General features: G+C 45.1%; 1 protein-coding gene across 5 annotated transcripts in view; it reads right to left on the bottom strand.

Moving 5' to 3' along the window:
- Positions 1–14181: 14181 nt before the first annotated feature.
- The window catches only part of IDNK (IDNK gluconokinase), an 865727-nt gene continuing 863992 nt past the window's right edge, over positions 14182–15916 (bottom strand). For all 5 annotated transcript variants that reach the window (XM_050761404.1, XM_050761408.1, XM_050761406.1 and 2 more), the window contains one exon: positions 14182–14868. In XM_050761404.1, the coding sequence (XP_050617361.1) occupies positions 14517–14868 (352 nt within the window). In that variant the 3' untranslated portion in view covers positions 14182–14516. The remainder of the gene's footprint in view (positions 14869–15916) is intronic.

Genomic DNA, 15916 nt, shown 5'->3' with positions numbered 1-15916 from the left:
GAAGAAGCTGAGGCACAAAATACAATTTCAAAAGAGTTTACTTGAGCCAAAGTGAGAACAACTGCCAGGGACCCATTTCAAGTTGCCTTGGGGAGTACTCTGTTTGGTTCAAGCAGGTTTTTAAAGGCAAAGGGGAACAAGGAGTGGGCTGATAAAAGTTTTGACAGGTATTCTCATTGGTTTCCAGAGATAACATTGATGAGCCAGGCTGTACACTGTTGAACATAGGGTAAAAGTTATGGCATCTACTGTACGTCTTAATGGCTACTTGGTGTCAGTCCAGAGCCCACATAGTAAGTTGCTTCAAGAGGTAATTATTTAGCTCAAGAGGGAATGAGACGTGACTGATGTCACATTTTAAATACCTCTCTGATCCTGATTAATTTAAAGGGGTTTGCATTCCTCAGATAAAAACTTTTGTTTCTTTCTCAGTGTGTTTGTAGAACACAAGGAATCCAGTGTGGCTGGGCAAGATGAGCAAGGGAGGGGGGAAACGGGGTAGGAAATAGGAGAGAGGTGGGGGGGTTCAGATATTTGACACGGAGGACTTGGTAATACACAAATCTTTATGACCCACCGCCAGAGTTTGTGATTAATAGGGAATTGGGGAAAATTTTGCATGTCTAGCAAGTTCCTAGGTTGAACAACTAATGAAAAAACTAATGAACACCACTGCACTACAGGAACCAGGGTGAAAGCAGGAAGGCTTTTCGGAGGTTATAATCTAGTGAGAGATCACAAGGACTTGGACTTGTGGCAAGTGGAGGTGGTAAGAAGCTGGATTTGGGGTATGTTTTGAAGGTAGAGCCAACAGGATGGACTGATAATAGAGGTGTGAAGTTTAGAGCAAGAGAGGAGTCAAGGCAAACAAGGTAGAAAGACAGGAAAAGGAGTGGAAATCAGGATTTTGGTGTTGACATGTTAAGTTGAATGTACTTGATGGAACATTTAAGTGAAGATGTTGAGGCGAGTGGAGAGCTGCAAAGGAGAGGAACAGATAGGTCATAAGGTGAGAGCTAAGAGAGGTCCTGAAAGCGGGTGATGAAACTTACTAAGAAGGAGAGTGGTTCAATACACTGCTGCCTCAAGTTCTCATCATGGATTGAGTTAACCCTTTGCGTTTAGTAAAGGAAGGACCCTCGTGACTATGACTATAGCGGTTTAGAGTGGTGGGTAAAATAGTGGTTACAGCGGACTGGCAGGAGGCACAGTTTGGAAGAGAGAAATGGGGCCGTAGCGGTGGGGAGGGTGCTGTGGTGGTGTAGAATTTTGCCTTTGTTTTTTTTTTTTTTTTTTTTAAGATGGGAAATACTACAGCATGTTTTTATTTTAATTGTAATGACCAGTGTGGGGGGCATGGGGGAGGGGACTTGCCCAGGTGATTGTTTTCTACCAAAAGAGAGAAATGTACAGAGAGATACGAGTTACTGCTAGCCTTTGATTCCCGAAAGAGGTTTTAAAAAAATAAAATCGGCACCTTTGTTACATGGGCTGAGGTGTGAGGGAGAGTTTGTCTTTCCAGCCATCATTTGCCTCAGCTGGGTCTGCCTTTTCTTGCCAGTAGAAGTGGCACCTGCCAGCCCATCTGAACTACACTTCATGGTCAGCCCTTTCAGAAGTAGAGGAAAAGCACCCCTCCAGCATTTTCGCTTGGGTAAGATCTCATAGAACAAAACTGAGATTTCCTGTAAGCTTGGACAGTGGTGAAGCACACCCTCAATTTGTAATTCCAGCCTATGCCTGATAACATGAGTATTTCTGACTTCCAGTCGACTGTCTTGCTTGCCACTTTGTGCTTAGACAAGGCTAGACACATACAGGAATTGTCAGTAGTTTCCCTCAAAGACCAAAGCTGAGTGTAGGAGCCTAATTCTTTAATGGGATATATAGTAGACAGTTGGGTATTCAAGCCAGATTTTTTTACGAAGGTGTTTCAGACACATTTTCTGTTCCTTTTATTTTATAGAGAGGGGAGGGAATTTCCACTGTGTTGTGGTTATCTAATGCTTTATTACAAACTACACCACAGCTTGGTGGCTTAGAACAGAATCATTCATTTTGTTCATGAGTGAGCAATTTTGGCAGGGCTTGGTGAATACAGTTGGACCAACCTGACTGAGTCTGGAGAATTTACTTTCAGGAGGGCTTATTATGTACATGGGTGTTAAATTAGTGCATGCTTTTATCGGGGAGTGCACTCAGGGTCTCAGTTCCTTTCCACATGGACTTCCCAGTAGGGCTACTATGCTTCCTTACAACATGGCCGGTGGGTTTCAAAAATAAGTGTTTTAAGAAAAATGAAAAGTGCTGTTTTTTTTTAAGTTCTGGGTCCCAAAGTGGCCCAGTGTCATATCTCCAGTATTCTATTGGCCAGGCAGTCTTAGCTCACCCAAATATAAGAGGAGTGGTTGAAGACCCACTGCTTGTTGGGAAGAATGTCAAATAATTTGTGACCATTTTAATCCCAGATTGTAGTGTGACCACTACAATCCCAGAAGGAGGAAAATGTTGGAGGTTACACATTTCTTCTCCACTGTTCATCCCTTTCTAAGGGAATTAGTGACATGGCTGCTCGTTGAAGAGTGTAGAAGGAACTAAGCATAAATATGAACCCCTTTGGGAAACTGTAAAAAAGGGAAACATTCCCTGCTGGTCTACTTCCTGCCACAAGGTTAGTGAGATAGGCTTGACCCGTATGGTGTTTTTTTTTTTTTTTTTTTTTTAACTGTGGTAAAGTATACATATCATAAAATTTACCATTGTAACCATTTTAAAGGGTACAATTCAATGTCATTAAGTATATTCATAATGTTGTATAATCATCACCAGCCTTCAGAACTTCCTTATCACCCCAAAAGGAAACCTTGTAGCCATTAAGCATTCAATCCCTATTCCCTCCTCACCCAAGCCCCTGGCAATTGTAAAATCTGTTTTCTGCCTCTCTATGGATTTACTTATTCTGGACATTTTATATAACTGGAATCATTTAATATGTGGCCTTTTGTGTCTGGCTTCTTTGACTTATGTTTTCAAGGTCCATCCATTTTGTACCGTGTAATCTCATTCCTTTTTATGGCTGATATATGATATTCCACTGTATGTTTATGCCACATTTTATTCATCTGTTGATGGACCCTTTTCACCATTTTCCTATTGTGAACAATGTTGCAATGAATATTGGCCTACAAGTTGGAGTTTGTGTTTTCAGTTTGGGAACCTGAAAAATCTGAGACAGATCTCAGTTAATTTAGAAAGTTTATTCTGCCAAGGTTGAGGATGTGCCCGTGACGCAGCTTCAGGAGGTCCTGACAACATGTGCCCAAGGTGGTTGGGGCACACCTTGGTTTTATACATTTTAGGGAAGACATGAGACATCAATCAATATATGTAAGATGTATGTTGGTTTGGTTCCGTCTAGAAAGGTGGGACAACTCAAGCAGGGAGGGGGCTTCCAGGTCACAGGTAGGTGAGAGACAAATGATTGCATTCTTTTGAGTTTCTGATTAGTCTCTCCAAAGGAGGCCATCAGATATGCATCTAATCTCAGTGAGCAGAGGGGTGACTTGAATGGGAGGCAGGTTTGCCCTAAGCAGTTCCCCTGGTTGACTTTCCCTTTAGCTTAGTAATTTTGGGGTCCTAGATTTATTTTCCTTTCAAATTTTTTTTCTTTTAAGGATATATGTAGGAGTGGAATTGCTGGCTCATAATGGTGATTCCGTTGTTAACTTTTTACGGAACTGCTGAACTGTTTTCCATAGTGGCTGCACCATTTTACATTCCCACCAGTGTTGTTTGGGTTCCAGTTTCTCTACATCTTGCCAACACTTCATTCCTCCTCCACTTCCCGTCCCCGTTTTTTTTTTGGTTTTTGTTTTTGTTTTTAAATTACTGCCATCGTGGTAGGTGTGAAGTGGGATCTCATTGTGATTTTTTTTGTTTTCTTGTTTTTGAGACAAGAGTCTCACTCTGTTGCCCGGGCTGGAGTGCAGTGGTATGATCTCAGCTCACTGCAACCTTTGCCTCCTGGGTTCAAATGATTCTTCTACCTCAGCCTCCTGAGTAGCTGGGACTACAGGCATGCGCCACCATGCCCAGCTGATTTTTGTATTTTTAGTAGAGATGGGGTTTCACCTTGCTGGCCAGGCTGGTCTCGAACTCCTGACCTCAGGTGATCTACCTGCCTTGGCCTCCCAAACTGCTGGCATTATAGGTGTGAGCAGCACCAGGCCTCATTGTGGTTTTGATTTGCATTCCCATAATGACTTGATGATGAGAATCTTTTCATATGTTACTGGCCATTAGTATACCTTTGGAGCATGAAGTATTTTTCTATTTTTCTTTTGTTGCTTGTGCTTTTGGTATTGCAGCTAAGAAAACATTGCTAGGCTGGGCGCTGTGGCTCACACCCGTAATTGCAGCACTTCCGGGAGGCTGAGGTGGGTGGATCACCTGAGGTCAGAGTTTAAGACCAGCCTGACCAACATAGTGAAACCATGTTTCTACTAAAAATATAAAATTGGAGGCTGAGGCGAGTGGATCACCTGAGGTCAGAGTTTGAGACCAGCCTGGCCAACATAGTGAAACCCTGTTTCTACTAAAACTACAAAATGAGCTGGGTCTGGCGGTGCATGCCTGTAATCCCAGCTACTTGGGAGGCTGAGGCAGGAGAATCATTTGAACCCGGGAGGCAGAGGTTGCAGTGAGCCAAGATTGCACTACTGCACTCCAGCCTGGGTGACAAGAGTGAAACTCCGTCCCCCGCTCCCCCCCCACACAAAAAAAGAAAACACAGAATACATTGTTTCCTCCTATATTTTCTTCTAAGAGTTTTTTGGTTTTAGCTCTTCTATTTAGGTCACTGATAAATTGAAGTTATTTTTGTTTATGGCAAGAGTCCCAATTTGTAATTGGTTTTGTGGTTCTAGATTTGCAAAAGGAAGACCAGAATGTTTTACCCATTCCCACCCTTCTCCTTTAAGAAAATAATAAAAACAAAACCCAGCAAGACCAAGGACAAATAATGACTTAAAATGATACTAGATGCTGAAATGTTGCTGATTGTAGACCATGCTCTTGACCAACTGAGGTCTTTGGTTTTCTCAGGAAATTGTTGAAGTTCTATACTTCCTCTTCTCATTTCTATCTCTTGTCCACCCTCATACACTTATCACCCGGTATTACTGCCATTCTCTAGTCTTAATGAAGGTGTGATTTGTATTATATCCGCAGACACTAAGCCTGTTCATACTCATGTACTATGTGCACTGTGAATGCTGATCCCAATTTTAATGTAGCACTGTTAGAAGTCTCAGCATCACATATAAAGCAGTGGATACAAACCAACCTAACAAAAGCATGTGGGTGAAATCCATATGGAAAGAATGTATGAATGATGTTAAATATACCATTCGTCAAAAAAGTTAAAGACATAAAACATTGAGGCCGGGCGCGGTGGCTCACGCCTGTAATCCCAGCACTTTGGAAGGCCGAGGCGGGCGGATCACAAGGTCAGGAGATCGAGACCATGGTGAAACCCCGTCTCTACTAAAAATGAAAAAAATTAGCCGGGCGCAGTGGCGGGCGCCTGTAGTCCCAGCTACTCGGGAGGCTGAGGCCGGAGAATGGCGTGAACCCGGGAGGCGGAGCTTGCAGTGAGCCGAGATTGCGCCACTGCACTCCAGCCTGGGTGACAGAGCGAGACTCCGTCTCAGAAAAAAAAAAAAAAAAAAAAGACATAAAACATTGATTAGGCAATGAGGCAAGTGATAGCTTTGTGGACATCCTCATTAAACTGAAGAATTAGTTGAGGGCTACAGAAAATGTTAGTCAGCAAAGGTGGTAATTCTCAACCCTCGCTTCACATTAGAATCAACTAAAAACATTAAAAAATAAGGCCACCTCAGACTAAGCGGAATTGTATCTGGGTGAGGCTTATGCATACATTTTAAAAGCTCTTAAAGTGATTGTAATGTGCTGCCAGGGTGTGACTTAGGCAGTGGTTTTCAGCTTCAATTGTGCATGCAAATTACCTGGGACCTTGTTAAAATGCATATTCTTATTCAAAAAAGTAACCCAGAATGGAGCCAAGACATGAGCTAAAGCTACATAAAACTCTTAGAAGTAAACATAGGTGTAAATCTTTGTGACCTTGGGTAAGGCAGTGGTTTTTTAGCTAGGACACCAAAAGCACAAACAACCAATGAGAAATAGGTAAATTGGACTTCATCAAACTTTTAAGTTTTTTTGCTTCAAAGGAAATGATGAAGAAAGTACAAAGAGAATCCAACTCACAGAATGCAAGATAACATTTGCAAGTAATGTATCTGATCAAGAACTTTTACAACTCAACAATGAAGAGACAATTTTAAAAATATAAAGAATTTGAATAGACATGTCTCCAAGGAAGATGAACAAATCACCAATAAGCATGTGAAAAGATGCTTTTCATCACTAGGGAAATACGAATCAAAATCTTAAGGAGATACCACTTCACACTCACTGGAATGGCTGTAATGAAGACAGACCAATAACAATTGTTGGTGAATGTGGAGAAATTGGAACCTTATATTGCTGGTGGGAGTGTAAAACGGGGCAGCTACCAGGAAAAAGAAAAGTAGTTCCTGTCATCCAGATGCTAGCCTGGTATTAAAAGCTGTACCTCCATGTCCTGCTGAGCGTACACAATTTCACAGGATACCTACGTCAGTACAAGACTGCTCTTCAGCCGTGGTGGGTCAAGACAAAGGAACGTTTCTTTAGTCATGTCCACACCGAAAAACATGAGCATTTTCCAAGATGCAAAATTGACCAAACATCTCCCTGTCCTGGTTAATGTGCTTGTTAACCAGTTACAGCTTTAGCTTCACTTCCTTCTTCACACTTTACTTTTTTTTATTTATTTATTTTTATTTTTTGAGATAGAGTCTCTCTCTGTCACCAGGCTGGAGTGCAGTGGTGCAATCTTGGCTCACTGCAACTTCTGCCACCCAGGTTCAAGCAATTCTCCTGCCTCAGCCTCCCGAGCAGCTGGGATAACAGGCACCCGCCACCATGCCCAGCTAATTTTTGTATTTTTAATAGAGATGGGGTTTCACCGTGTTAGCCAGGATGGTCTCAATCTCTTAACCTTGTGACCGCCCACCTCGGCCTCCCAAAGTGCTGGGATTACAGGCATGAGCTACCGTGCCTGAGCGATTTTCTTAAGATAACCGGTTATCCCCCACTTCCTGACAGCATCCATTTCGAGAACCCTGCTTCCTTGAACCCTACCCAGGACTACCTATCATGCATCCAAATCTTAAATCCGTTTTGACATCTTACTGAGTCTTTTGCACAATTTTTGGAGGTGTGTTGTTCTTATACAGTGAGCAGTCAACCCAACTTGTTCAGGGCAGATTGTGTTCCTATGTTATCTGGTCTGGAGCTGCACCGTGGTTGCCCTATTCAGATAGAGCGTGCATTTTTAATTTTGTCACAGTCTCCCATATCCCACTAGTGTTGGTCACATTCTTTGGCCATTCAAATTTGCAAGTCTTGCCATGGACTGTCAAGGGTTGAGGGCATTTCCTTAGGCACCATCTGACTGGGTCCCTGATTAAGGTACGTGTTAGATTTACTCGACATCAGGTCTGGGGTCCTCCTGAGTGATGACCAGTGACTTCAACCTCCCACAAAGTGGACTTTAATTTGCACAGCATCCAGGGTAGGTTGCTGGAGGGAAACTGCTGGATCATCAGGAAATCAGCACCAGCTCACATTTCACACATGAGATTGTGTGAAGCTGGGCTGAAACAACTCCCCACACTGATGCTCAACACAGCTTACTGGCTGAATGTCTAATCAGATCCTAATTCCTTGGTAATTGCTGGCCCATGATACAGTTAATACTCTGATCTTGAATATTTCATCTTTGAATGAACAGATGTGCTGTTCAGTGGAGGGGTAATAAACTTGCATATTACAGTTTCAGAAAATTAAAATCCCTGATGGATGGTGTCTTTGATTAAAGTCAGCTTGTTATAGTTTTCTCCTGGTTCTTGCACTCCATCCACTGAAAAATAATTTGCTCATCAGAGCAGACTCTAGAGAGGCACAGGATGTGAGCACTGGACCTTGGCAGCATCTAGTGACATCCCCTAGGGCTGCCTTATCTATGTCACCCAGCGAGTTTACGCCAGTGCTGTGCCTTGAGCCCAGGTTTTTCCGGGTCCTGATTCCAGAGCCGGCTGCTCAGCTGATTGCTAGTTCATCCCATGCTTCAGGGACCTCATCCTAGACCCTGCCTGATGTAAGCTGCCCAAGGGCTGGGGAAAGGGGTGTGGAAATACAGAGACCCTGGCGGAGCTAAGCTATCAGAGCCAAAAGACTTCATTCTTACGGGACAGGTAACGCCCTCATTTTACAGGAGAGAAAAATGTTTAATCTGAAATTTCTCTGGTGGTGGGAATGGAGACTGGGGAGGGGGCGGTGGTGGTGGAGAATCCTGCCAGAGGAGAAGGTGAATCTTTTATCTCCATCCATTTTGAGCCACTGCAAACCATCCGGCCCTTCTTCCCTGGGCTCTTTGTGCTTGCTGGGTCCCTCCCACCCGGGTCACAAGAGGGCAGTACCGGTCCACACCTCAGCCTCCCTGGGACCACGTTTGGGAAGATGAGAGCGGTGCTCTCAACCCACCAGACTCCTTTTCAACACCTCCTTTTTAACAGCTATTTTCTAATGCCCCTTTACTATCACAAAATGAGATTAATTGCTAACAAAACGTACCTAAGCAAGTAATAAATGCATGCCTTAGCTCTAATGTAAAGGACACATGAAAGTACGAATAAACTTTCAGTGCGTACTGCTTGTGCACGACTACAGTAAACACAATGGAGTTGTTATATGCTTGCGCCCATTGTGGGGTCACCCCTGAAAGAATGCAAGTGCTTGTGGGTTGCCATGTCGGTGACAAACACATCACATTATGATTTTCTAAAATGATAAACAATTCTTGGTAGTTATAAAATGGGGGCCAGGCACAATGGCTCACACCTGTAATCCCAGCACTTTGGGAGGCCGAGGTGGGCAGATCACTTGAGGCCAGGAGTTTGAGAACAGCCTGGCCAACATGGTGAAACCCCATTGTACTAAAAACACAAAAATTAGCCGGGCGTGGTGGTATGTACCAGCTACTTGGGAGGCTGAGGCAGGAGAATCACTTGAACCCGGGAGGCGGAGATGCAGTGAGCTGAGATTGGGCCACTGTACTCCAGCCTGGGCAACAGAGTGAGACTCTGTTTCAAAAAAGGAGAAAAGAAAACTCTTTAAACCCAGGACTCATTCTTAGGTGTAAGGTGCGTGGGAGCTGGACGCAGGCCTACCCTTCCGCTCATAGACTTTCTCCAAGTGGGATGATGGGGAGGTGCCTGTGCTGGGGTTGCGGCCCTCCACAGTGGTGCATTCACTGCATTGATTTTTTTTATTGAGATTAAAAAAATGCCAGTATCAAAAAATGGCAGATAAAAATTTATATACCATAAAATTCATTTGAAAGCGCACATCGGTGGATGTAGCCTATTTCACTATGCTGTGCAAACATCACTACTGTGTAACTCCGGGACATGTCCATCACCCCCAGAAGAAACTGTGTACCTGTTAGCAGCCAGTCCCAAGTCCTGCCTTCCCCATCCCAGGCAACCCATCCATCTGTCTCTATGGATTCTTCTACTCTGGACACCTTTTCCCTTATCTCTCTGTTCACTTCATCTGAATGCCTCATTGACGATTCCCTGCTGTTACACCAAGAGAAATACTTGAGAGGGGAAGGCCAGGGCAGTATTAAAATGTCAATCAATAGATTATCCTTTCACTGCAGCCAGACCCTCTTAGCCAACCCAACTTTCCCTGTAGATCAGTGTCCTTAGCCAGAAAAGGAATTCTCCACCCATCTCTTTGGTCCTTTCTACCTGCTACCTGTGATCCCTGCCAAATCAATCAGCCGCTTTACACGGTTGAGGGTTAGGTGCTCCCCAGCCTATCACCAACCCAAAGCGCCACTTTAGAGACTGCACTTCATCCCTGACCTTTCGTGAGTTGTCCAGCGGGTCTTTGGCGAGAACTAATCCAGTCCTAAACTTCACCTGCATTAAGATTCTCCCTGCTGCTGCCATCTAAGTGGGCTCAGCATGAGCAGGGGATCCAAACGGGGTCCTGGTTGTCAGACCTCACCCTGGGGCTCCCACCCCTGGCTGCTCATCAGGTCAGCTGTGGAGCTTTCAGAGGTGAGACCGGGGCCCCTCATGACAGATGCTGCTTCAGTGGGTTTGGAGGAAGCAGAAACAGGTCTGTGCTTTTCAGTTCCTCAGGTGACTCTAACAGGCAGTGGAGGTTGAGAACCACTGCCTTCCTCAGTTTTTCCTCTGTTTCCTGGCACCATGATGGAGGGGAGGCCAAAGGGTAGTTCAGCTGTGGAGCAGCTGTGGGGGGTCTGGCTTAAGTCTTTTGTCAAGGAATGTGCTTTGGCATTCATGATGGGGAGGGAGCTAGGACAGGGGCACGATCCAGCCAGAACGGATGCTTTTCAGCATGTCTAAGTCCCCATGGTCAAGGCCCTCGTTGCTTCCTTTCTGTCTCGGGAGTTTAGTTGGTGCCAGAGAGTACACGATGCCTTATCTTTCACCCCAACTGGAGCCACCTGACAGCCAGGGCTTTGTGTCACAAGCCTCAAACCCTCCACGGTGCCTGTCACATACAGTCTGGACTCACTACTAAGCACAATGGATTGGTTGATTTCTCCCTCCACATGGCAGGGGGACTTATCCAGCTGGATGTGTTCATTGGACAACTTCTAGTGCCTGGCCCCCAAATATGAGGGTTGATGTAAACCAAAGCCAGCCAGAAGCGACTCCAAATAGCTTGGCAAAGAGGAAAATCAAGGGCTCCATATTTTCTTAGGCAAGGGCCATCCACCAAAACTGTCTTTTTTTCCACTGGCATGTAATTTATTTCCTTCCTTCCTTCCTTCCTTCCTTCCTTCCTTCCTTCCTTCCTTCCTTCCTTCCTTCCTTCCTTCCTTCCTTCCTTCCTTCCTCCCTTCCTCCCTTCCTCCCTTCCTCCCTTCCTCCCTTCCTCCCTCCCGCCCTCCCTCCCTCCCTCTCCCTTCCCTGCTTCCCCCTGCCCTCTCCTCCCCTCCCTTCCCCTCTCTTCTCCTCCCCTTCCCTCCCCTCTTCTTTTCTTTTCTTTCTTGATGGGGTCTCTCCATTGCCCAGGCAGGAGTACAGTGATGCAATCATAGCAAACTTCTTGACTTAAGCAGTCCTCCCACCTCAGTGCCCCCTGAGTAGCTGGGACTACATGTGCATGCCATCATGCCTGGCTAATTTATTTTTTTCACAGATGGGGTCCTCTATGTTGCCTGACCCGGCCTCAAACTCCTGGGCTCAAGTGATCCTCTCACTTGGCCTCTGGGGTCACTGGGATTACACGCACAAGTCACTGCACCCAGCTGTAGTTCCTGAGTCAAATATGACATGCCCTGGTGAATAGAAACAGGTAAATTGGTTCTGAAACCCAATCTCTGGCCAGAGCGAACCAGTGGGCCCACAGGTGGCCACAGGGTGCCTGTTAGAGTCACCTGAGGAACTGAAAAGCACAGACCTGTTTCTGCTTCCTCCAAGCCCACTGAAGCAGCATCTGTCATAAGGGGCCCTGGTCTCACCTCTGAAAGCTCCACAGCTGACTCTGATGAGCAGCCAGGGGTGGGAGCCCCAGGGTAAGGTCCTGTGGCCCTGGTTGGGACCGAAGGATAAAGCATCTTTCTGGAGCACAGTACGGAGAAAGGCTCAAACCTGGCCCATGTTGGTCAGATTTTGGCCTGCACAGCTGGTGCCTGGGTAAGCTGCATGCCAGGAGGGCACCGGCACTTCTCACCTCCTGCTCCGCATCCCCCAGCCCTGCTGCTGCGGTGCTAGTGACGCATCACTGCCCTTTGGAAAGTTTCATTTCATGTCTTGGCCATAGCGGCTCTAGTGCTTTTTCTTCACCTGCCTAGTGTCCATTGCTGATGATTTTACACAGGACAGCAAGCAGGTGGACACGAGCCTAGGCTCACGGAGGTCTTTAGAGACCTTTGGTTCCTCTTTGTAGAATGAGGGCTACATTGGGTGGGTCAGCAAGTCTCTCTTCATTTGCTCGAGTTCCACATTGGCAACTTTGTGATGGATCGTGTGCTTTTTATTCATCTTGAAATGACCCAATTTATATAAATATGTTTCTTTTTCAAAAACTATAATGTCACTACTTTCAATGGAAAATGGACACTTACCTTACATAGAAGGAACGTAAAAACAGAAACAAGAACTAGATAAAGTGATTAAATTGTGGGGAGACCACGGGTCTGCCAGGAGTCTGAGCCTCCGGCTGCTGTCTGTTGAAAAGGAAGCTTGTCAAGTGCTGGAGAGGGATGAAGACACTCATATGAAACAGACACTCCCCATGTCACAGACAGGCAGAGCAACAGAGAAATATAAGGGGGATCCCTTCTGATCACATGTGTCGAATTATTTAAAGCCACACCTGAAATCACTGACATCTGAAATCACATGCCTTGTATATTCCCAGCAGTGCTGCCACACACTTCGGTCTGACTGCCGAGATCTGTCTCCAGTTCTGATACTCTGCAAATTCACAGACAGGGTGGAGTAGGGCCTTCTCACATGATCTATGAGGACAGCTCCCCTACTTGAAAAACAATGTGTTTTTTTTCCGCTAAAATAATTGTTTTCAATCTTTATTCCACCAAAATGATGCTTTTTGTTATATCAAATTTTGTTGAGCTGGGCACTGTGTCTTATGTTTCAAATCCCAGCAACATGGGAGGCTGAGGCAGGAGGATCACTTGAGGCCAGGAGTTTGAGACCAGCCTGGGCAACATAGCAAGACACTATATCTTAATTTTTTTTTTTTTTTTTTTGAGATGGAGTCTCCTTCTATCACCCAGGCTGGAGTGCAGTGGCACTGTCTTGGCTCACTGCAAGCTCCGTCTCCTGGGTTCACGCCATTCTTCTGCCTCAGCCTCCTGAGTAGCTGGGACTACAGGCACCTGCCACCACGCCCGGCTAATTTTTTGTATTTTTAGTAGAGACAGGGTTTCACCGTGTTAGCCAGGATGGTCTCCATCTCCTGACCTTGTGATCCGCCCGTCTTAGCCTCCCAAAGTGCTGGGATTACAGGTGTGAGCCACCACGCCTGGCCTCTTAAATTTTTTTTTTTTTTTTTTAATTAGTTGGGCATGGTTGTGCATGCCTGTAGTCCTAGCTACTTGGGAGGCTGAGGTGGGAGGATCACTTGAGCCCAGGAGTTCAAACATGCAGTGGGCTATGATCATGCCACTGCACTCCAGCCTGGGTGACAGAGCAAGACCTCCTCTCTAAAAAAGAAAAAAAAAATTGTGTTGACCAAACTCTAATTTTTTAAAAATTGAAATGGAATCTCACTGTGTCACCCAGGCTGGAGTGCAGTGGCATAATCTCGGCTCACTGCAACCTTTGCCTCCTGAGTTCAAGCAATTTTCCTACCTCAGCCTCCTGAGTAACTGGGATTACCGGTGCCTGCCACCATACCCAGCTAATTTTTTACTTTTATTTTTACTAGAGACGGGGTGTTGGGCAGGCTGGTCTTGAACTACTGACCTCAAGTGATCCACCTGCCTCAGCCTCCCAAAGTGCTGGGATTACAGGTGTGAGCCACCGCGCCCGGCCCAAACTCTACTTTTTAAGTAGCAGTTATTTTAAGTTTCTACATTTAAATTACACACAGATACATAACACACAACCGCTCAGCGCAGAGCTGGTGACCAGCAGAGACAGTTCGAGTTGACATAATTTCAGGCAAAAGGCAAGAAACTTGGTATTGCTGCTGGTGAGTATGTTTGTATTACGCCATTTAAGGAACTGAACAAAGTTTGCTTGTTCTCCAATGACCACCTTTTGAGACCTTAGCTTAAGAAGTAAGCGGAGATCACACCACTGCACTCCAGCCTGGGCAACAGAGTGAGACTCCATCTCCAAAAAAAAAACAACAAAAAAAGCCACCACTCTGACCACAGCTCCAGGAGAGAGGATCAGGAGGTGTGTGGTGTGCTGGGTGGTGGGTGGATGATGTACATGTTTATACTTCCAACACCAATTTCCAGGGAATGTCAAGGACAGCCAAGTTTCATTTATTTGTGCACATACGGGCATGAGCAAGAATGTTCTAAACAATGTAACAATTTCCAGCATCTATTACAGAATTTCCTCTGATCATTTGATGAATTTAAACTTCAATTTAAGCTTGACTTTTAAAACTCCCCTTCTGCTTCCCGATGAACCAGCATAATCCCTAAAATTACACCCAAACAAGTCTGTCTTGATACATTGGGGTTTGTTTGCCTTTAGAAAAATTTAGAATCTAGTATGGGCAAGGTGGCTGGAACGAGGTTTGGGATGGCACAAATATTTATGCTTAATTTTGCGTGGACCACTGATACAAAATGATTCTCACTTCATTTTTAGAGTTTCCATAATTTTAGCAATTATCTCTGAAACATTTTTGTCCACACTTATTTGGATAAAGTTTTCTGGAGCTGCTGGGGGCTCTAGAGTCTCGAACTGGGACTGCAGTAATTCAGGGGGCATAAAATGTCCCTTTCTTTTGAGTAAGCGTCCAGAGATGACCTCAAACGACCCACTCAGATGGACCACCAGGAGCTGCATCTCAGCCCGCTTTGCTTCCTTTTCCGACTCCTCGCACTTCAGAGCTGCACCATCTTTTCCTTGTGTTAATATGTCTCTGTACATTTTCTTCAGGGCTGAACAGGCTAGAACCACATGCTGTCCCGAGGCTACATCTCTGTTTAAAAAAAAAAAAAAAAAAAAAAAAAAAAAGGAGGCTAATTTAAAAATATGAATGAAGACATTTAAAAATAACTCTGTCAATTCTAGGTGCAGGACTCTAGTCCTACTTCCTGCCAGTGGAAGGCATTAGAAAATGGTGGTTAAGCATCAGGCAGTACTGAGTTAAAGATCTTCTGCTAGTAGTGAACAATCCTGGGCGAAGGGATTTACCTCTCTGATTGTCAGTTCGTCATCTGTTAAATGGGGCTACCTAGCATACTTAGAGCTTTCATAAGGAAAACATTGTTCGAGATCTCTGATATACAGATGTGCTCAGGAAGTGTTGGTTCTGCTTTGATGGATGCCAGACGTTGCTCCGTCTCAGCGTGTGGAGACAGGGCTGCCAGCGCGCCCCTGTGCTATGCAAACAGCTAAGCTCAGGTCCTCTGCAGGATGTTCAGGGATCTGCATTCTACAACTGGCTTCTCCCTATTCCTACTCCACAGTGTCTGGGGGAATTGCTAGGTGCAGAGCTGGAGAAAGCGGGAGAGAAGGGAGCATCAGCCTCTCTGTGGGCAAGGCAAGTAGAATATGAGAGGTTTCTAGGGACGCACTAAGGGAAAAACTTGAGCCAGAAACAGAGGCAGTGTGACACAGCACCAGTAAGGGGAAACCAGTGCGGCCAGAGACCACGCGGCTGCTGAGTGTGGGAGGCAGTCATCCTGGGGTCAGGACAGGACTCTGGAGTTAAGAGGTGGTGCATAAATTCTGACTTGGGGCTGGCTTAGGGATTCAGTATGAAGTTCTCTTTCAGAATGAAAGTTCTGAAGGAAGGGGCCTCCCTTGCGTTTTTTTTTTTTTTTTTTTTTTTTTTTTTTTTTTTGCAGCTAATACATGGCTAGCAAACAAAAATGAAGCCATACTCCTTTTTTATGACTATAAAATGACAGTACTGTAAAAATAGACTTTCATGAGTGCATTATGTTAGAGACCCAGGTAGGCAAAAATTTTCAAACCTTGAAACTTTGAACCGTAAACCCCTAAATCAAAACTCAGCCCATGCA

Source organism: Macaca thibetana, chromosome 15 (assembly GCF_024542745.1).
Source record: "Macaca thibetana thibetana isolate TM-01 chromosome 15, ASM2454274v1, whole genome shotgun sequence".
Classification (NCBI taxonomy): Eukaryota; Metazoa; Chordata; class Mammalia; order Primates; family Cercopithecidae; genus Macaca; species Macaca thibetana.
The sequence above is the reverse complement of the archived record's forward strand: the minus strand, read 5'-3'. Positions and strand labels throughout refer to the sequence as shown.